At 48.7% G+C, this 20996-nt stretch overlaps 9 protein-coding genes across 9 annotated transcripts; 5 read left to right on the top strand and 4 right to left on the bottom strand.

Moving 5' to 3' along the window:
• Positions 1-619: 619 nt before the first annotated feature.
• Positions 620-1615, bottom strand: FPOAC1_006656 (uncharacterized protein; the record flags this gene model as incomplete). Its single annotated transcript, XM_044851131.1, has 1 exon — positions 620-1615. The coding sequence occupies one exon, from the start codon at positions 1613-1615 to the stop codon at positions 620-622; it is 996 nt and encodes a 331-aa protein (XP_044709843.1).
• Positions 1616-2119: 504 nt separating this feature from the next.
• On the top strand, positions 2120-3150 carry FPOAC1_006655 (uncharacterized protein; the record flags this gene model as incomplete). Its single annotated transcript, XM_044851130.1, has 2 exons — positions 2120-2210; positions 2264-3150. 2 exons carry the CDS (start codon positions 2120-2122, stop codon positions 3148-3150), a joined length of 978 nt encoding a protein of 325 aa, XP_044709842.1.
• A 2313-nt stretch (positions 3151-5463) lies between these two features.
• On the top strand, positions 5464-8354 carry FPOAC1_006654 (uncharacterized protein; the record flags this gene model as incomplete). Its single annotated transcript, XM_044851129.1, has 5 exons — positions 5464-5768; positions 5820-5895; positions 5949-6132; positions 6242-6713; positions 6746-8354. 5 exons carry the CDS (start codon positions 5464-5466, stop codon positions 8352-8354), a joined length of 2646 nt encoding a protein of 881 aa, XP_044709841.1.
• A 619-nt stretch (positions 8355-8973) lies between these two features.
• On the bottom strand, positions 8974-10594 carry FPOAC1_006653 (uncharacterized protein; the record flags this gene model as incomplete). Its single annotated transcript, XM_044851128.1, has 5 exons — positions 8974-9171; positions 9231-9850; positions 9906-9952; positions 10001-10403; positions 10462-10594. 5 exons carry the CDS (start codon positions 10592-10594, stop codon positions 8974-8976), a joined length of 1401 nt encoding a protein of 466 aa, XP_044709840.1.
• An 882-nt stretch (positions 10595-11476) lies between these two features.
• Positions 11477-13919, bottom strand: FPOAC1_006652 (uncharacterized protein; the record flags this gene model as incomplete). The annotated part of the gene is made up of 2 exons (XM_044851127.1): positions 11477-13726; positions 13779-13919. 2 exons carry the CDS (start codon positions 13917-13919, stop codon positions 11477-11479), a joined length of 2391 nt encoding a protein of 796 aa, XP_044709839.1.
• A 1231-nt stretch (positions 13920-15150) lies between these two features.
• FPOAC1_006651 (uncharacterized protein) lies at positions 15151-15975 on the top strand (the record flags this gene model as incomplete). The annotated part of the gene is made up of 1 exon (XM_044851126.1): positions 15151-15975. The coding sequence occupies one exon, from the start codon at positions 15151-15153 to the stop codon at positions 15973-15975; it is 825 nt and encodes a 274-aa protein (XP_044709838.1).
• Positions 15976-16420: 445 nt separating this feature from the next.
• On the top strand, positions 16421-17478 carry FPOAC1_006650 (uncharacterized protein; the record flags this gene model as incomplete). The annotated part of the gene is made up of 2 exons (XM_044851125.1): positions 16421-17082; positions 17136-17478. The coding sequence occupies 2 exons, from the start codon at positions 16421-16423 to the stop codon at positions 17476-17478; spliced, it is 1005 nt and encodes a 334-aa protein (XP_044709837.1).
• A 438-nt stretch (positions 17479-17916) lies between these two features.
• On the top strand, positions 17917-19485 carry FPOAC1_006649 (uncharacterized protein; the record flags this gene model as incomplete). Its single annotated transcript, XM_044851124.1, has 4 exons — positions 17917-18125; positions 18175-18298; positions 18351-18519; positions 18566-19485. The coding sequence occupies 4 exons, from the start codon at positions 17917-17919 to the stop codon at positions 19483-19485; spliced, it is 1422 nt and encodes a 473-aa protein (XP_044709836.1).
• A 107-nt stretch (positions 19486-19592) lies between these two features.
• On the bottom strand, positions 19593-20795 carry FPOAC1_006648 (uncharacterized protein; the record flags this gene model as incomplete). Its single annotated transcript, XM_044851123.1, has 1 exon — positions 19593-20795. One exon carries the CDS (start codon positions 20793-20795, stop codon positions 19593-19595), a length of 1203 nt encoding a protein of 400 aa, XP_044709835.1.
• Between the last annotated feature and the right edge of the window lie 201 nt (positions 20796-20996).

Raw genomic sequence — 20996 nt, 5'->3', positions numbered from 1 at the left:
AATTCAGCAAAAGGAAAGATGTATTTAAGCTCCTGACCAAGGCCCTCGCGAACAGAAGTCCGAGAGTGGTTGATCAAGGCAGGCTCGAGCAATCATCGTCACCAGAAGATTTAATTATATCAGTCAAAACCTGCACTCTGCGCGCTACAAAGCTTATACCAAGCCTTCAGCGGCCATTATCGCATACCCAGAACACAATTGCTACTGTGCATGACTTTGAACGATTTCTATTCAACATCTCTGATTGCTGGAATATTATATCACCAATACCCCTTGTGTGTACGAGCCTAGAGCGTCAGTGTATTCTTACCCACGTACAGGTTAGATTCCTAGCGAGGGACCACCCGGCGGTTGCGCGTAATAATGGACATTTAGGATGAATGTCGGGCTGACCAGCCTATATTCTTTGGGTGTAGCTTTAACTATGAGACTTGTGTCGTCGATTGGCACTGGCGGGATCGCATCAGCCAAGTAATCAGTCCCCAACGCATGGGGAGGTCCTATCAAGAAGCCTTTAAGAAACTACCGCCCACTATGTCCTAGGTCTGCCGCTATGTATAGGTCTTTATTATGGGACCTTGCTAATACACGAGTCGCAAATGCGACTCTTCAGCCACTGCTACTCCTCATCAACTCCCACGAGTTTGAGCGAGTCCCTCCAAAGCCTACCTTCCCTCTCGGCATCATAGGTGTAGGCAGCGTATGTAGATGTAATCCACTTATCCTCCCCTTCAGATCCCGGCTTGGCCAAATCGCAATCGACAAGGTACTTGCCACCCCTATACTTCCATAGATCACTGACTGCCGCCCATACAGTAGTTGCAGCACCTTGCTCGACGCTCTTCATCAATGGCATGATGTGCTCCATCCCCGCAAAAGCGTCTGGTGGCATATGTCTAGTCAACGCAGTAGCAACAACACCTGGATGAACACTAGTTGCATGCAGATGATGAGCACCATAGCGGCGTTCAATTTCGTTGGCCATGTAGATGTTGGCTGTCTTGGACTGGCCGTAAGCAGCGTTGGGATCGTAGTCACCGCGCTCGAACGCGTAGTTGTCGGTATCATTGATGCCGTGTAGATTATGACCAGAGGAGGACACATTAACAACCCGGGAAGGCAGGGCAGAAGAGGCATTAGCAAGTAGTGCAGGTTTAAGTAGCATGAAGAAGAGGAAGTGAGAGAGGTGATTTGTGCCGAACTGAAGCTCATGGCCATCGGCAGTAAAGCGAAGGTCGGGGATGGCCATGATACCAGCATTGTTGATAAGGCAATGAATCTTCGAGGTCTTTTCCAAAATAGCAGTGGCGGCTGCGCGTACAGAGGAAAGAGACCCTTGGTCCATCTGAAAGAGCTCCATTCGAGACGGGTCGAAGATGCCATCAAGCGCGGACTTGGCCTTGTCGAGATCCCGGGCTGTCAAATAAAGGGTAGCTCCAGTAGCGGCGATGGCACGTACAGTTTCGATCCCAATACCAGATGAGGTACCAGTGATAACGAAGACTTGGCCCCGGAGCTTACCTTTAACACCTTCGTCTTGAATGATTTGAAGAGCAGTAGGGCGACCATCACCTGGGCCTTCCGGCTTGACGTGGACGGCAGCGTAGCGAGACATGATAAATATACAACTGGAGAGATGATTTGCTTGAGAGAGTTTGTTTTTATAGTGTAGGAGATGATGTACTAATGATACTGAGAGATTGTTAATTCTTGCTGGGACTAATAAAACCTTTATATTATTTGCCTTCATGTTATCAACTACTGCAACATGCTTCAATACTTGAAAAAATAAATTACAAACCAACACTTAATTACGAAGATAATAATAAGAAAAGGCCGTCTTGTCCACAATAGAAGATTTTGAGGAACCTGTGTAGTTTGATGACATTCCTGCCCTTTTTGGCCTAACCTGCCTGTCATTATATATCGAAGCGATGGAGCTGATGACATTTTGTCCTAATTCAGTCTAGCTTGCGGAAACTCACAGTTAGTTTACTGCACTAACGCAGGAGGAATATCTCGGGGCTTAAGTAAGAACAAGGACTTCGTCGGTCAGTTCTCTAGGTTTACTCTTCCGCATTCTGATTCAAGGCCAGGAGGATACAGAATAAAGATCAAGATGACGGGACTCGATGGTCTGAAATCTGCCGTGTCCGAGGGTAGTAAGCAGCGAAGAAAGCTCCAGAATCGGAGGAACCAAAGAGCACGTCGTGAGTCGTTCCCCTGGTTACATTTACACGGAAGTGCTCATGAAGTTCTTCAGGACAACGACTCAGGGGTCAAGGCGCCGATATAAACCAGAACTTAACTCCGTTTGAGGTCATGCGATGGCGTTTCGACGAGATTGACACCATCTCGCAAGAAAAAGACACAAAAACGACCGTATATAATCGCACGCTTTCCTTCACTAATGAGGATACCACCGTCGTCCAAGAGTCACTACTACCCGTGCCCCAGCCCAACCAAATTGTAACAGTGGCCTCAACACCACAGTCCTTTAATCTCTACTTTCCCCTCCCTTACGATCATCTCCTCCATCTCATCCATTACAATGTCTTCCGTGCCTTCATTTCCAACAAACGTACTCTGAACACTATATCTTTGGACCCTACGACCTGTCCTGTTTTTGGCCCTTGTTTAGATGACACAACTCGCTATCCTCCCTCCCCTAACATCCCTTCCTCCCTTGTCCCTACTACGCTGCAGCTAACTCAACATCACTTCCCTTGGATCAACATCATTCCTTTTGCTCGCGTCCGCGACAATCTCATTCGGCGCGAAGGCCGTTTCGACACCTGGGAACTATGGCAAGACCTCGTTGGCGATCTCATGAGCTATACAGCGGCTCCATGGCAGCGAGGCACTCCCTTTAGCTTCTCTTCCCCTGGCTTCGAACCGGAGCAGCCACCAGCCCTCTTATCAGATAGTTACATAGACGTAGATGAGCTCACGGTCGGGCGGAACGGTCTCATCATTTGGGGTGAGCCACAAGATGTGCAGAGCTGGGAGGCTACACCTGGCTTTCTCACAAAGTGGTCGTGGGCTGTCGAAGGCTGTAAGGAGCTGGTTGAGGTTAGCAACCGCTGGAGGATGAGGAGAGGAGAGATGCCTATGCCGTTGCCAATGTCGACGTTGGGGGCATATATTTGAGTTGCCTTCTTGGCTGTCAGATTTAGCCGCATTGAAAAGGTTAATTCGGTGTTGAAGACTCTTGTTATATAATTTTTCAACCCAGTCTGACGCTTAGTTGTTAACATAATAATAATGTACTAATAACGTGTTTGACGTGTATTATGTCTGTACAAGTGATTTGGCATTGGATAATCCATCTGTTCTACAGTAACCGACAAGAAACTGGAGACAGTGGTACGATAAATTTAAAATACTCTGCAGCTATATGCAATTACAGTTATTATACATGTTTAAGAGTCATTATATATGGTAGTTGTATTGTATTTTCAGACTCGTATGATAACTCTTGCATAGAATCAACATTATCTTGATGGAATACGCTGCTCTCGACTCTAGCCAGAGGTCATCTCGCCTGGTCAAACAACCTCCTTGATAAAACAGTTATGTCATGCAAAAATAACATACACATCGTACTTGTACTAGCTACTCCAGCTATGCTTTATACGTGGGATCTGATGTTCGCATTCATTGAAAGATGTTTGGGGCTTTTATGTAACGCCCAGATCTGGGGCAGTAAGCTTGTCTCAAAGCCCGTCGCAGCCCCCGCCCTCTAGGGCATTCATATATAGGTAGGTATTTGTAGTTAATACAAAACATTACAAAACCGACGTAATTTATCGACGCTACCGACAGATTGCTAAATGGTCATGATGTTCAAGTCTTATCAATTGTGAGGGAAACACGCACAGACTGCTACTACAAAACAACTTCACAATTACATTCCATGGACACCGGTGACTCTCAATGGGAAACACGGTACCGTGTCGCCGTATTTCAACAAACACTGTTTTCAATTCGGAAACGGCCCCACAGCTTTCTCCTTTTTGCCTTTCATGGCGCCGGGCGGAGGTTAAGGATGCAGTTCCGTCAAGACCTGGTCCATGTCTGACCGTCTATCCCAAAGTGTCACAACATGCCGACAATTGTGAGCGAGGATGAAGTGATTATTTGTACAGCCATCCAAATTTGTATTTGGGTGAGAAAGAGGAAATTCCAGAAGAAAGGAAATGCTCACGCGATGTGACTCTCTGGAAATGGTCCGTACGGAGCGGCTGGGAGGCAAGAGGGAAAAGAGCGCAGAGAAAATTAGCGGACGACGCCGATGGCCCCTCTTTCGGACTCTTATTTGCCGGACCGGAACGAATAGCATCAAGATGTCGGCTGCGAAGAGGCAGGCAACTACACGAGCACGGAAGATTGATCCACGCCCGCTGAGGCGGAGGCGGCTTTTCAAGCTATTTTGTAGTACCGCAGAGAATGATTTTTTCTTCACAGCATAGCTCATGTTCGGAAGTAGCACGAGAGCGAGCTTCACATGTTTTGTGATTGCTGTATGTTGGTGCAGGTGATTGGCAACGACGTAGCAGGCGTCTTGGCCACCCTACGAACACCACCACGATGCAGCGCGTATCATCCGATATTAGGGACAGCTTTCTGAGGGGAGAAACACCGGCAATTGCACTCATAAAGTGCAAAGAGGGATAAGCCCCGTGACCTCCGGCATTACCCCACCTATCGTCTTCCGTTCCCTGGTTTATGTAGGCTGAGGCTGTCGGCTGGATCTGGTCTGTTTTGCACACTGTGAAGCGTTCGGAGGGAAGACGACGGCGGTGAATGAAGTATGTAAACCCTCGGACATGCCGGGAGCGCCCCCGGTTTATGTACGACAATCACCAGCAACCAAGAACAAAGAGCCTTGTAGAATACTGCCCTGCTACAGTTTCATCAATTGATGCATATTGTGTCTCTACGTCCGGGAGACAGGTTAAAATGGTAGCGATAGATAAAACATCTCGGAATTCCAGTGCTTGCATTGTCTTCGCGGACTCACGCCTTCGTTCTAGTATACTGAGTCTGGGCTTTGGTAATTTCGAGGAGGGATACTTCATAAGCAGGACGTCTTGCGACTTCTAATCAGCAAAGAAGAGAACCAACGTGTATTGCCTTTGTAGTTTTGCGGTTGTGAAAGATCTTGTTGAAAGGCTCGATCAGGCGAGGATGGGCGAAGAGAAAATGAAAGGTACGTACCTGGCCGTGTTCGGGAAGTCGTGGCCGTCTCTCCTTCCGTTTTATCGGGGGCCCTCTTTGCATCCCACGGGCCGGAGTTAGAGCCACCAATTTCGCTTTTCTCTCAAACACCATTCCCATCCCAAATTCTCTATTCTTGCACCTCTGGAGCTTACTTTTGAGGCTACTTCTCTTTTCGCCAGGACCGAAAGTGTCTCGCCAGCCATAACATCATCCGAATACTGGCACTCAAAATCGCAGGCCATGAACCCAACTGCTGCTCGCGGAGCACTTAGGGCCGGGGGTGCCTGCGTGCGCTGTAGAAAGGGCAAGACTAAGTGTGTTTATGAGAATGGGAGACCGCCTTGCAAGAATTGCGCGAAGGGAATGCATGATTGCTATCTACCGTCCGAGAGCCTTCAGCATCACGGAGGAGGAAGCCCAGCGCGACATGCCAGCCATCCACATCGCCCCCGCGACAATGTTCCTGCTGTCGCTGCACCCACGGCTGAGAGACAGCCTGCCGTAGGCGCTGCTCCTACGCGTCACGCCCAGACGGGTTCCGACAAGTGAGTTACGGGTTATTGTTACCCATCTTCATATTACTTTCTATTTGACAGTAACCAATATCACTGTCACGGTCACCTTCCAAGTGGTTTGGCGGACATCGCTCTTTGCTCTTCTCTACCCCCCCGGGTGGGTCGGCAGACTCGCTTCACTCGTCTCATCATCAGACTCCCGTGCTTCAGCCTTCAGCCTGCTCCCTTAGTCTTGTCATTCTGACGGCTGGCCACCCCAAAACGATTCTTCCTCTGATCATCCCTCGCCTTCTTGCCATTCGCTCATTACCGCGTTTATTTGGTTATTCTTCCCGATTCGCAGGGAGCTTGGCTCCTCAAACCTGTGTCCGTCTTGAAGCCCCACAATATCGCCGTCGGTTTACGGCGTGCCCCCGAAATTTACATTTCTCTCTCGCTCGAACAGCTGCGCTGCCAACGAGTGGAGACGGGCCGTGCCACCCCCTAGTTGACATTCTGACCAGCTATCAAGAAGACCTTTGCTAACGAAACCTCTATCAGATTGACGCCTGAACTCATTGCTGAATGTGAGCGCGTTGTGTCGAAGACCTTCCCGGCTTGCGTTGCGTTTCACAAGCCCTCCTTTGTTCAACAGCTAAAGAGCGCGTCTTTGGACGCTGCCCTGGTTTACGGTCTTTTGACCTGCGCAGCCCGGTACGTCACCAGTTCCGAACCCTGCTGCCCAATTTCCTTCCCAATTACTTTGGCTGGTCTCGTTTGTTACGCCGACCGTCGTCTCATTTCCCACGTCGTTCTAACTCGCCCATCCGCCCGGACTGTGGCTCCACACCGATCGGTGCTACCATCACCGAGTTTGAGCCAATTCTTGCTGTCCGGGTTTGAGCCGAGGATTCCCGAGTCACATCTTCCCACAATCCCCGCATCCCCACAGTTGAATGTTGTGATGCTTCACGTTGCCAGTTTCGATATTCCAGAGTAACGAATGAATCGCTAACACTGACATGTAGAAGCTCGCCTAGTCTCATTCGCCGCTATGGAGGACCTACACAGGCTGCCGAGACATTCGCAGCCAAAGCCATGACTCTTATCAACCAAAACCTAGACCATCCTAACCTCGTTGATATTCAAGCATTGTGCTTGATCATTATCCATGAATGGGGCTCACGCAATGCCGTCAGAGCCTACATCTATTTGGGCCAGGCTGCGCGCATGGTTCAGATGTACAGGATTTTGAACAGCCACCATCCATCCCCAGATGCCGACCTCTTCCTACGCGATGAATCCCTTCGTCGTACAGTCTGGCTCATCTACATACTGGATTGCCTTCTGACGAGCACTCCCGGTCGATACTCTGCATTGTCTCCTCATGATACTGCAGACGTCTCTTTGCCCTGTTCGGACATCAACTTTGCATTCGGCAACGCTGTGTTTGTCAAGACTCTGCGTCAGCAGCTCGACCCTAACGCCGTTCCACCTGGTCAACCCCCATCCGAGATTGGCGAGTTTGGTTACATTGTCCTGGCTTCGACCGTCTGGCGCGACGTTGTCGCGATGCTTACCACTACTACACTCGCAAACTTCCGCGAGGAGGACTGTAGTGACTTGGTCGCAAAGATCGAAGGTCTCCGGGCAACTTTGCCGATGCAGTTCGTGGATAAGCCGGGTCAGATTAACCTTCATATGACGATGGGTTCCGGTTACACTTTTGCCATGCTTCATTGCCTTCTTCATTGCGCTACGGTCTTTGTACACCGAAGACGCCTGTTGCAGGAGGTGACATCTCCCAACTTCAACCTGGAATCGTTCCGCCTCAATTCTCGATGTCACGATATCATTGATCGTCTCTTCACGTCTTGCCATGGCACAATTTCATTGCTCACTGCCGTTGAGGCCGGCTCTGAGAAGGATCACTCACCTTGTTTCCCGATATTTATGCTCTTCTCTGCCTTCACCGCCAGTGCTACTGTAGCCTACCTGTCACTCAAAGGCCTTACGCCCCCTAATGCTGTCGAAACAGCCGCGCACATTGTCAAGGACGGTCTACGATTTATGAGTGACGGGACCGAGAACTGGCCTTTGATGGGCAGTTGGTTGCGACACCTTACCGTTATGCAACGTGTACTCAACAACGATGCTGCGGCTGCTAATGGCAGCAGTTCTCTGCGCCATGGCTCAGCGTCACATGGCGCAGGCGGCATCAAGGACGAGATTTCATCCAACGCCGACACAAATCCAGATGCGATGGATTACGATCAAGCCAACCGCGCAGGCAGCGTTTCAGGTCAAGGTCCCAACCGCTCCGTTTCCGAGTCAGTGCGTGGCGACAGTGAGCCTCCAGTTGTGCTTGCTCGGCGGCCTGGCATCGCCACCATCAACGGTGGCTCAGGGGGAGTATCTACTCCTACTACTTCACCTCCTCCATCAAATACTTCACACGGTGTCAGTGGAATGCCTGGTATCAAACAGACCAGCCCGGAAATGGCAAACGGAATCGTGCCTCCTCAGGATGGGCAGACTACAAGCCAGGACATGACAGCGCCCGAGCTATGCCAGGCTTTTGAACGACAACTTCTCGATTTGGACGACTTGGCTGCATTCATGGGCGGGGGTGTCTAGAGTTGACAAACATGGCATGAACGAAGCTACGAGTGATTTTCAAGCGGGTCGATAGAGATTATATCTACAAGTCATTTAAATCGCAGGCTATGAACTCAACTAGGACCAGGAATCTACTTCGCGCAAGAGGAGCCTGCGTTCATTGCAGGAAGGGCAAGGCTAGGTGTGTTTATGAGAATGGGATACCTTGCAAATATCAGAAGTCAAGGTTCTGTTTTGCTCTTTTTTGTTTTGTTTTTACTTCATCAAGTCGTTGTGTTCGATTTGCAGACTTCAGTAACCAGTTCTTGAGGGGATACTGCATAGGGATACCATGGAAGGAAGGCGTTGAGGTGGAATTCCTTAGTACCGAGAAGATATCGGGTAATAATTCAGTTGACGTTTTTCCCATTCGGATTCAGACTTTCTTGTCGTCAGTGGTGAGAGGATTCTCTTAGCTGAGATCATCAAGTACTACTTCATCATCGTCGATATCGTCGTGCAAAAATGCAGTCACACAATCCAGTTATCTTTATGCTTTATTCATTTCTTCCATCAATTCGTCTTACACTATATCGACAAAAGCGTCGACTTTTTTCCTCCTCTATTTCATCGCATATCATTTACCAAGTGATTTCGTTTATGCTTTCTCTCGCACAGGGAGAGTCTTCTCCTTCTTCTCGACCTTCTCAGTCTCCTTGGAGGCTTCCTTGACGAAAGGAAGGAACTCGGGCTCACCAGGGATGTACTTTCGCAGCACCTCGGGAACAACCAAACCCTCCTCGGTCTGGTAGTTCTCAAGGATACAGCACAGCGTTCGCTCAGTAGCACAGAGTGTCTGGAAGCTCCAATTAGCATGTCTGTTAACACATACAGAGATAGAGATATAAGACTTACAGCGTTCAGAGCATGGACGTACTCCTTCTTTCCACCACCAACGATCTGCTTACCCTTCTTGGCACCATGGCGAATCTCGAGCTCTCGTGTCTGGTAGTCTGTGCAGTTGGAGCATGAAACAAGCTCCTTGTACTCCTTTTGGAAGGGGAACCACGCTTCCAAATCGTACTTCTTGGCAGCAGCGTTGTTCAGCGCACCGGTGACGATGCCAACAACCTGGTAGGGGAGACCAAGAGACTTGTAAAACTCCTCAGAGTTGGCCATCATCTGGTCAAACTGGTCCCAGCTGTCATCGGGACCACAAAGGACAAACTGCTCGACCTTCTCGAACTGGTGCACACGGAACACACCCCAGGCATCACGGCCGTGGCTGCCAGCCTCCTTTCGGAAGCAAGTGCTGTAACCACAGTACTTGATGGGAAGTTCGGCGGGCTGGATCCACTCTTCGGCGTGGAGGGCGGAAAGGGGCTGCTCGCTGGTGGCAATCAGGTATCGGTCAGACTCGGAGGGTGTAGGACCTTCAGAGACACGGTACAGCTCCTCGTCGAACTGAGAGAGCTGAGCAGTCTTGGCCATTTGGTCGCGGTTGAGCATGAAAGGGGGCTGGTTAGGGGTGTAGCCTGGGCGCAAAATCGTTAGCGAATCATAGTTGACTAGAACTCGAGCATCGCATACCCTTGTGGAAGAGGAAAGAGGTGGCGTAATTGACAAGGGCCAGGTTCCTGTCAATGTTAGAATAATGCCATTGTCTTCCTCGCTACCCAACTCACAAGAACATTCCGTAGCCAGTCAAGCAGTAACCTCGGTGGCCTACTAGCTTGACACCACGGACGGGGTCGTATCCTCCAAGTCGCAGGAGCACATCGTGGTGGGAGAGAGCGGCTTGCTTGGTCTTGTCAAAGGTCTCAGGCGCCCAGGTTCTCTCGATGGTGTTGTTGTCCTCGTTTTCGCTGACGTGTACGGAGTCGTGGACGTAGTTTCCGACGAGCTTAGCCTTGACCTTGAGTTCGGCGTTCTTGGCCGCAGCGAGCTCCTCCTGAATCTTCTTCTTCTCTGTCAACTCCTCCTTCTGCTTGAGCAGGTCGGTCGCATCCTCCTTGGCCCTTTTCTTGAGACCAATCTCCTTTTGGACACCGTTTATTTGAGTACCAATCTGAGTGACGCCGTACTGGGCTTGGAAGGAATTAGTTCTTATTCTTCAAAGCGATTGTGAAATTGCTCCGTGACTCACTCTTTCGCGCATCTTGCCAGAGAGCAATAACCTCGTCAACGAGCTCTACAGGAGCATGTCGGCGACGCTGGCTCTCCCGAATCTTCTCGGGGTTTCCGCCGCGCTCCTCAATGAAATCCTCAATGTCCAACATCTTTTGCGATTTGTAGCGTTGTATTATTTGTTCGGTCTTGTTGGGCTCAATGGTGGATTTTTTTATCAGCGTTGATAGCCCAAGAAGGAGGGGGAGGGGCAATCGATCGAATCACCTGACTTGAGGATGGAGGGGCAGTTTAGAGGTCAAGAGTACAGCGGGGGCATTGAATGTAGTATCTACCTATTATACATATAGGCAACAAGAGGAGGAATTTATATCACTTGATCTTCTTTATACTATGATTTTTTCTGTGTTAGTTCTTGTTCACCTTATGACTCAAGAACATCGATTCCAACGTCTGGTTTCAATCCCACAATTTCCTGTTCCAGCTGTCCAGGGTAAGTCGCCCAGGTGTGAGACTCATCCGACTCTATCGGCAACAGGTCAAGCCTGTATTGGAACAGCTTGATCGAATCGTCGAATCTGTCAAGCTTTATTCTTCGATGATCTCATAGAATTGTCCGTAATAACTCAACATATGTGAGGCGAGTAACGGGGGAAAAGAGGACAACACAAATTTTCAATGTCAACAACTATGAATCGTTTGGCGCTGAAATACCACAGCATCGCATTGAGTTGCTCGAACACGCCCGCTTAAGACGGATAACACCTGTCGACATTGGTGACTATGTCAAGCCAGATATATAAACAGACTGTATCTATATACGCAACACACAGAAACCGTATCGCGAACAGTAGACCTTGAGAAAATTGAATCGACATGAAAAACACACAACAAGCAACCTTTAGTAAACTGTGCCGAACAGGCTATTCAGTTCATTCTCACCAGTATCGTTTGAATCCAGCTCCCTCCACATCACACGCTATCGTCCTGCAATTATTAGCAATGTATCGCCAATCAAATGTGATTCTTCTGAATTAACACTCATTCGCAACATCACCACTTGGCATGGAAACCGAATATTCAAGGCGTAACTTGACAGACTTGCCCGGATTCAAAGCAACATCCCAAGAGACCTGTCCGTATTTCGTCAGAGACGCTGTAGCTTTGCCCCAATCCTGATCCTCTGCCGAGTCACGCCCAGGAGCCCCAGCTGGTTGACTAGGCCCTTCGACCGTGAGTCCGCGAGGGTTCGACATCTCAACACGTAGGCGATCGTCCTGGGAAACTGGAATCTGATCCAAAACAAGCACATTGACCGGTCTACCGGCAGTAACACGGGTATTATGCATTGTGACAGTACGGACATAGACAGAACTGTCTTCCTTGTTAAACACGCCACTCGTGCTTCTTCGAACATCAGGCTTGGGATACATGACTCTGATCGAAGAGTCCACACCCAAACTGAGAGTAAACTTCTCACCAGGGCTGCATCGAGGAACTTTGGTCTGTCCCATGAAGCTTCCATCAAGCGTTAAGCTGGCTGGTCCACCAAGAAGGGTAAGTTTGCTACCATTTTTCAGCTTAGCCTTGAGATAGGCTGCTGGATGATACTTTGCCACGACAGTATGGCTGAAAAAGACGTTGGCGAATTGAAGACGAGCAACGCGTTGCTTTGAAGCGGTGAACTTGGGGACCAGGGTTTTGAGACCGGGTAGGTCGAACGTGGTTGTGAAGCCTGTCTCTTCAATGAGGGATTCCTGGAACTCGAGAGACGGCTGGGGTTCCGGTTGCTTTGTGTCTTCGTTAAACAAAAACGCGTCGAAGTCAAAATCATTTAATTCATCATGCGACAATTTCTCCAATCGCTTCAATTGCCGCTCTTGCTTTGATTGAAAACCGGAAGGCGGGGGGGAAATTTCCTGCAAGCTCGATATTGGCTGCGCCTGTTGTTGTTGTTGCATCTGTTGCTGTTGCATAGCTTGTTGTTGCGCACTTAGTTGTTCCCAAGGTGCTGGAGGCAAAGAACTGTTCTCTCTGGCCATTGTCATCCTCTTTTGGTTCTGCTGCTCAAGTAGCATCAGCTGCATTTGGTAATCTGATAGAGAATAGCCACTGGGACCGGGACCGAGACCGAACATTTCCCTGTTGAAGTGGCTCTGTGGTGGTCGCATCACCGCATTCTTGTTGCGCCAGGAGGTCTGCTGCATTCGCTCTGCGCTGCTTTCGAGAACACCATTAGAGCTAGATGCTGGTTTCCGTTTACCCAGCTTGATTCGCCAAGGTGCGAGGGTTGGATTGGATTCGTCGAGATTTGAGGATGTGGCCTGAGAGGTGGATAGGGTGATCTTGCAGTTCTCCCAGGTCTCAGATGTGGTATTGTGAATACCAGCATCAAAGCAAAGGACACCTGTGGAAGTTACGGTTGATAATTGCATACTGTAACTTGGTGTCCAGAAAGCCGAGTCGGTCACATACGACAGAACCAGATCGCACGAGGATGTTTCTTCCATATCAATCGTCTTGCTTCGAGGTCGCTGAACCAGCTCAATTTCGCTAGACACTGAGTCCCGGCGGGACGAGGCTGGCGTGTAAGAGGAATTTACCTCGAGTTGAATGTGTACAGTGTAGCAGCATTGAGGCCAGCAACGAGCACGCTCGTCGCGGATGCGTCGCTTTTCCTTACGTTTCTCCTCGAGTCGTTTCACGCGCTGCCCCTGCTTCTTCTTGACAGCCTTCTGGATCTTTGCTTTTGTTTTTGAGTCCTTTGCCCTTGCCTTCTCTGCAAGCTTGGTCAGGCGTGATTGCTCCTTGATGGCGTTGTTGATAGCTTCTGTGACTTCTCGCTCCTGCTGCACACCAACCAAGCGTTCTTTGAAAGCTTTCATGTGTTCCGTCTTGTAGACTTCGAGCATTTCACTAATGTTGATGCCTTCTTTCTTGTCAAGGGAATTTGAATACGTGTCGAGAATTTTAATACGGTTGTCAGCATTCCCGACGATTTCCCTGGCCCTCTGTTGTTCGTCTCTGAGCTCAATGAGCTTCATCTTGACGCCCAAGATGGTCTGATCTTGAGAGACGTCTGGAAGCTGATCATCGTCTTCATCATCTTCGCTCTCAGATTCATCCTCATCAGAGTCAGGGTAGATTTCGTCAAAGATTTCACGGTTGGGAAGAAGCTCGACACTGATAGCAGTAATGCTAGCAGTCCCATTACCTTCTACCATGATAGAGTGCTTATCAATTGTCGGACTTAAACCAACGATTGAGATTTCATTGATGCCAGGCTAACGTGGTGTAAGCGAAGAGATATGCATCTGCCGTATACACTTGACTAACCTTCAAAGGGACATCCTTGATCTCACGCTTGACTTGAGCTTGGGTAGGGAAGAGAGTGACAGAACAAGTACTAAGGTCACGAATTTTATATTCGACATTATGGCCAACATCAGCAGCAAAAGCCGCGGGTAGGTCGATCATGATGGGTAGCTAGGACAAAAACAGGACGATACCAGGGGCAAGGGAAGGGTTCTAATGGCTGATACGACGACACAGATATATATTGGGGAGATAGATGACGACCAAGTGGTCTTGGGCTGAGAGCCAGGAAGTTCGGAAATGAATTGAATCGAATGATATAAGAAGAAGGAGGAGGGGGGGGAGGAGGGGGAGGAGAAGAAGAAGAGGAATGATATTGAGCGGACTGAAATTCAGGGCAGACGAGGGGGAAGACGAGATACTTATACTTGTCTGGGTGAGCATTTATGCAAGGCAACCGTGGACCCCAAAGTCGCTTTTTCCCATTGAAATAGAGTGAGATCTCAAACAGAACATTGACAGCGGGCACTAAGACGAAGCTACACAGCTTACAGAAGGTAACTGAACGATAGCAAGAGGAATTGATCGAAGTTGGCCGTATTAGGAGAATAAAAGAGGTATATTTGGTACAACAAAATGATACTTGGATGTATTTAGTAAGAAATGGCGGACTAGATGCCTTGTCTTGTATTTGAAAAGAGAAGAGAGAGAGCGGAAGAAAGACTGGAAGTCGGGAAATTGGTGGGGGAATGTTTCGCCCAGGCCTGCTGATTCGTCTGGACGCCTAATTCTTTTGCCTGAGACTTCAGGTATCGCGTTGGTCGGCCGCCAGGCTTGATAGAAACACCAAGCCATGTTTCGGAACGGATGGTGTTGGGTGATATCGGTAAAAAGGACGTTTCTTTAAGTGATCGATCGGGCTGTGGTTGTGTCGATGGTGACAAACGAAACATAGTTATCCTCCACAGAGTCACCCTGTACCGTCACGCCTAAATCTGTCTTACCATCCAAAGTTTATAACCGCGACTCATGTGATAAATAATAATCAGTAATATTGCGAATGTTTGCGGAAACGCGGTTTGTGTTTGATGGTTCATTCAAACTTGTGGCATGGCATGACCTTTGCTTTGCTTTGCTTGCTTTTTGCGTACCTACAAGGTACCTACTGAGGTATACATGATGACAATCAACAGACAAACTTGACAGGACAAGAGAAGCCCGACAACTATAAAGATGCTCATAACATCGCAGGATTCTTATAGATATTATGTATTTTACCTTGGCCGAAAGCATTGATTCCAGTAGCATGTCGGGACAGAATTATTTTCGTGAGCAAACTAGCACACGATCTCGCACAAGACGGTGTGGACTTCAAGCAGCCATGTTTCGCAATATGACCTACGATACCACAACTCGAGCCATGTACGGCCTTGCACAGCCTGACTCTGATGCCTCTGTCACAGATGCGAGAGAGCCTGTCGACGCTAGACCCCAACCTCCGCGCCGAGATGCCAATCAGGCACCCAACTTTGAACCAAGAGGCCAAGATAGAAGACAGGACAACATCATCGTCCAATTGTACGATCTCGAAGCTCAAGGTGGCAGGTTCGGTCAAGTCGGGGGACGATTCAGTATTGACCAGAACTTGTTATTCGCACTCTTGCCCCGGACCAGAAATGCAGTAAGAAGAGGAACCCTCATGTTGGGGAGTTTCTTCGTGCCTCAAGACATGGCACTGCATCCGCCGCATATCATCCATCAGGCATTGCATTTTTTGTTTCGTCACCTTCAAGACTTTTCACGAACTGGTGTAATTGACATGTTTGGAGCCGCCGAGCTGGAAATCGAAGATGACCCAGCTCGCGACTACGCGGTAATTCGCTGGGCTGGCATGATGCATGCCCTGTGCGTGGTTCTCGACAATGAGCGAGGACTAGGATGCTCAGACATGCTTTTGGCCGACATTCTAGACTTTTTCGAAGGCCTCATCTGGGATGTTCACAACATCCTGGGTTGGGATGAGACAACTATTCTCTTTGAAGCCTTTGCCGGCATTTTCCGCACTGGACGACCAGATTTGACGCGACAGGTCTGTAGAATTTGGGAGCGTTTCGACCCTGAGGTCCAGGATCAGCTTTTACGAGACATGAGACGTGCATTGCCTATCGAGGGTATTGATGGGATGGCACACCGCATGTATAGAGCATTAGGATATTAGTCAACTCAGCTGCCATCAGGAACAGGAACGACGAAAGGAGAAAAAGAGTAGCCTATTTAGCCTTCAGTAGTTGCTAATAATATCACTCACTTGTTGCATATCTCACTTCAATTCCTATTCTGTCCCGTCTCCCGTCTCCCGTCTCCCCCAACCTCGTTATTCCATTCATCACCCCACATGCGCGCCCAACCTATGCCTATCCTTGCTCGTCTGAGCGTCATGGGTTGGCCTCTTTTTTATTCAGCCCAGCCTCTCTCTCGCCGATAAAGCCAGCACGCACATGCATGAAAGGCAAATAGTCTACTTTTTTCCTTACCTGAATACCTTGAGCTAAAATTTCGCCTCTCCTTTTGCGATCATCTTTGGGCCTCAATAGCCATCCCCTTGCTAGGTATCACTGCCATTGATATCTTTGTTCTGTCTCTGTTGAGAATAAGCGCCCATCATGGATGAATCTCGCAAGTCAAACAAGTCGCCTCTTCGATCTCTGGATCCTCAACCCATCCGCAGTCCATCTCCTACGCGAGACCAGGAGCGCGAACGTGATCGTGCTGATCGCGATCGCGGGTATGAGCGAGGCCCAGAGAGAGCAAAGTCATATCCAGGTCCTGAAGCTCAGTATGGATCTCAGCAGTTTGGCACTCAAAACTTCAATACTCAGGACTACTACCGACCAGGCTACAACCCTCAGCAATTTGAATCGCAGTATAACCCTCAGAAATATCCTCCTACCAGTGGCCCTCAGACTGGACACAATGATCTCCCAATGCGCCCGGTATCTGAGTCCTATCTCCCCAACCATCCCGGGGCCATGGCCAGCGCAATAAAGCCGCCTCATCAGATGGTGCCTGCTAACATCCCGGCTGACTTGGGAGAGCTTCGGGACCTCCGAACGAATTGTCAGCTCAATCTGCGAGAATACATAAGCTTGCAGCGCCGGCGACGAAGTGGTGATGCTTCCATGTCCGCTTATGAGCTCGAGACTCGTCTTCGCAACCAGACGACTTTTGTCTTGAATGACTTGAGAGTTTTGCAAAGTGAAGTGCGCAGTATCGCCAAAGAAGCCGAGAACCATCGCTGGCGAAGATGGATCGTCGGAGGAGCCATGTAAGTGTTTAGCCCTCTGCATTGACATTTTTAATGGCTAGCTGACCCAATAGTGCCACTTTTATTCCCATGATCCGCCGTTTCTGGCGCCGAAGCGAAGACGATGAAGATTCACAATTAGCAGCCAACGACACTGAGTACGCCTTCCAAAAGTCAAAGGGTCTTCTCGATCATATTAAGAACGGTATACTTGGCAAAGGTCGCTTCGCCAAACTGGCCTTCCTCGTGTTTGCCGTGCTGTTTGTGTTTTCCAACGAGGTGTCTATCCGTGTCGCCCGAACTGTGCAGAAGCGAATCAAGAAGCTTGCTTCAAGAATCGAGCAAGGCGACCCGGATATCGATGACAAGGATATGAAGAGTCTTGAGGGCTGGCGATGGAGAGTTCTTCTGTGGTAATGAAATGATTGATGAGATTCAGAGTGGAATGCCGTACATAAGACGATGACACGATTTCAACGATGCCAACGCAATTTCATTTGTTTTGTTAATGATTGTCAAGAATATGAATGTATATTTCCTTAGTATATTTGGGTCTTTGTTTGAATATAATGCACCCTTTGATGAGATTGTTTTCTATGATCCATGGGCGACATGATTGTGTTTCAGAGGGTTCGACTTCTAAATCGTCGCTAAATTTCAAGGCCTACCCCTAGGTAGGTACCTACCTATTCACACAATTCTTACGTGCACCGTGACTGAACAAACTCATCACTTTCATCAACCTCTGAACATTCAATCGACGTCAAAATTTACGCAGATCTACCGGGGAAAGTGTAAGAATGTGCACTTAGCACTATACGACTTCAACACTAATCACTCTCTCAGCCGTCAAAGATGGGCGAAAAGAGGAAGGCTTCGCAAGATCTTGCTGGCTACAGGCACCCTGTCGACAATGGTGATACGAGCCAACCAACAGCCACGAACAGCACCCTTACAGGCCCGCCAAAGGATGATGTAGCTCGAGATCGTCACTACGCGGAACTATATACCAAAGCACCCGATTTCCAACAGCTTGCTCTTCAAGATGCAGACTTTGCACGATCGTAAGTCTCTCATAGTCAGACGAGACAAGACAAGCTAATACGATATTAGGTGGAATCAGCACAAGACTGACTTCTTCAAAGATCCAGAATGTGTTATGCAGTTGACAAAAACACTTCTAAAGCTCGACTTTGGATTGCAGCTTGAGCTTCCCAATGACCGACTGTGCCCACCTGTAAGCCTTTGCTACTACTTTGACGCGTCTGTATATCTAACGCGTCTTGCAGGTCACCAATCGAAACAACTACATCCTTTGGTTGAAGGGCCTTCTTGACACCTCTTCGTACGAAAAGAATGCTCAAGATGTTGTTGGGTGTGATATAGGTACTGGCGCAAGTTGCATTTACCCGCTGCTGGGTTGCACAGAGCGCAATAATTGGAACTTTATCGCTACAGGTAAACCATCCAGTCGCCATAATTAACTTTCAACTAACAAAGACAGACATCGATCCCAAAAGTCTTGAGTATGCTCGTAAAAATGTGACTTTGAACAATCTTAACCAAAGGATCAACGTTGTTCAGCGTAAAAACACCGACAGTCTCATCCCACTAGATGATTTGAATGTTCCCAGTATCGCATTCACGATGTGTAACCCACCTTTTTACAAATCTGAGCAAGAGCTCATTGAAAGCGCCAAGAAAAAGGCATACCCGCCCTTCACGGCTTGCACAGGCGCCCAAGTTGAGATGGTAACTGAAGGTGGTGAAGTCGCATTTGTTGAGCGCATGCTCAAAGAGTCTCTGGTCCTACGAGAGCGCGTGCAGTGGTACACATCCATGTTCGGCTTCCACATGAGTCTACTCGCGTTTGTGCGTAAGCTGAAGGAGAATAAAATCGACAACTACGCTGTGACGGAATTTATTCAGGGAAGCAAGACAAAACGCTGGGCTGTTGCATGGAGCTTTGGAAGCATGAGACCAAGTCAAGAATTTGCTCGCATCGTCGGATCGACGTTTCCCAAGAGTGATCAACCCGAGATTACAGAAGAAACGGTTGCGCAATTACCCTTCCGTGGCTCCGTCAGCGAATTTGCAGAACAATTCCGCACTGAGCTTGGGAAGCTCGACTTGATCACCTGGGAATGGGACGCAGATAGACTGGAGGGTACTGGCCGAGCAGTGGATCGTGTCTGGGCGCGAGCTTGGCGACGACTGAAGCAGAGAGGAGAGGCACAAGATGTCAATTCCGAGACGGCGGAATGCGTCTTTGGTTTTAGGGTATCTGTACGGTTTGAAAAGGATTCCATCTCGGTCAGTTGTCGATGGCTGGAGGGTCACGATCCAGTCGCATTCGACAGCTTCCGTGGACATTTAAAGAAGACTGTAAAATCTATCTTCATTCGAACGGGTCCTATAGTGTAAAACGCCATGTAGGTAGAACTAGTAACTGTGTAAATACTGTATGATAGTAATATTAATCTGGCAGGCGAACAAGCTTGTATTGACATTTGTATCCTCTGTTGACACATCTACGCTTTGATCTTTGTCCGAAACTCTGCAAGATCAGCCAAAACCTCTGCTTTGGTCCTCCCCTTCACCAATGCATCTCTGATAACGTCTTGTTCCGAATCGGGAGCCATGTTTTCGCTTCTCGGTGGGTTATTGTCCAGATTAGTCGGAAAGGGATACCCTTCTCCAACGGCAGAGATAAACATCTCGACCTCGCTTAGGCCATTTTCTTTATATGAAGTAGATAAAACATCCCATGTACTCTCTACCAAGGGTAGCGCATCAATCGTCTCCATCGGCTTTCCGAAAGCACTGCTTATCTGAAAGAGGTTGACAAGCCGATTGATATCTACAGATTTGTTCTCTCCTGCTGCGTGGAATAAAGCTGGGTTGAACCACAAGCCATCGCCTTTCTTGAGCGGAAGTGAAATGTAGTTGTCCAGAAAGAATTTGTTGAACTCGGGAAGACGATAAGCCATATATCCAGGGGCGAAGGCTTGGCTGAAGGGTAACAGTCTTGTTGGGCCACTTTCGAGAGGCATGTCGACATGTGCCACAGCGCCTTGCAGGGTCAAACACTGGCTGGCAATTTGCATGGCTCGAGGATATCTCCCACATCTCTCTGCGGACATAAAACCTAGGTGATAGTCGCGGTGGGAAACCTGTGGCTGTCCTCCAGGCCGAACGTTGTTGACTTGAGTGGTGATGCGATATCCTGGACCAAGCCATGAAGCAAAAATGAGATCGAGGTAAGGGTTCGAGAAGTATCGGAAGAAAGACTCGGGATCTTGAAGGCCATGCTTGCTGAACGAGTTCCAGATTCGATCATTCTTGCCAGCACTAGCAAAATGATCGCCAGCTGTTTTTGCGCTCTCACCCTCCTTCTTGATGATGTCTCCGAAGGCCGATGTTGATTTATTGATCACGTCCAGATCTTGGTAGAGGCTGGTAGTAACAAAAACACCAGGCCCGTACAGAAGGACCTTGTACCATTCATCTTGAAGGGCAGACTTTTGGTCTCCAGTCAAGGTTGAGTACTCGCCAAAATTGTAGATAGGGACGTTGCACTGGATGTCTTCTGCGAGTGGGTAATCTTCTTTGGTAGCTTTTTGGGAACAAAGTAATTTCAAGGTATCTAGCGAAGGGGAAGTTGATGGTCTGAAGATCCATTCTTGGCCTTGTTGCGAGAGAAACTCGTTGTCTGTATGACAGCTGGTAGTCATGCTGATGTATTATTGTGTTGCGGTAGGGGAGGATAGAAGTCTGAGGCTGGTGCTAAACCAGGTTTTGATGGGAAACCGGTTAAGAAATACTCCAAGTACGGCGAGAAACACGAAAGGTTAAACGGCGTGTCTGGCGGCTGCTCAGAGACAGGATTTCGTTCTCATGTAATGGTTTGGTGTATGTTATTAATGCGAGCAGCG

The sequence above is a fragment of the Fusarium poae genome, chromosome 2, assembly GCF_019609905.1.
Source record: "Fusarium poae strain DAOMC 252244 chromosome 2, whole genome shotgun sequence".
Lineage (NCBI taxonomy): Eukaryota > Fungi > Ascomycota > Sordariomycetes > Hypocreales > Nectriaceae > Fusarium > Fusarium poae.
Note: the sequence above shows the minus strand (reverse complement) of the source record. Positions and strands in the feature narration are given on the sequence as shown.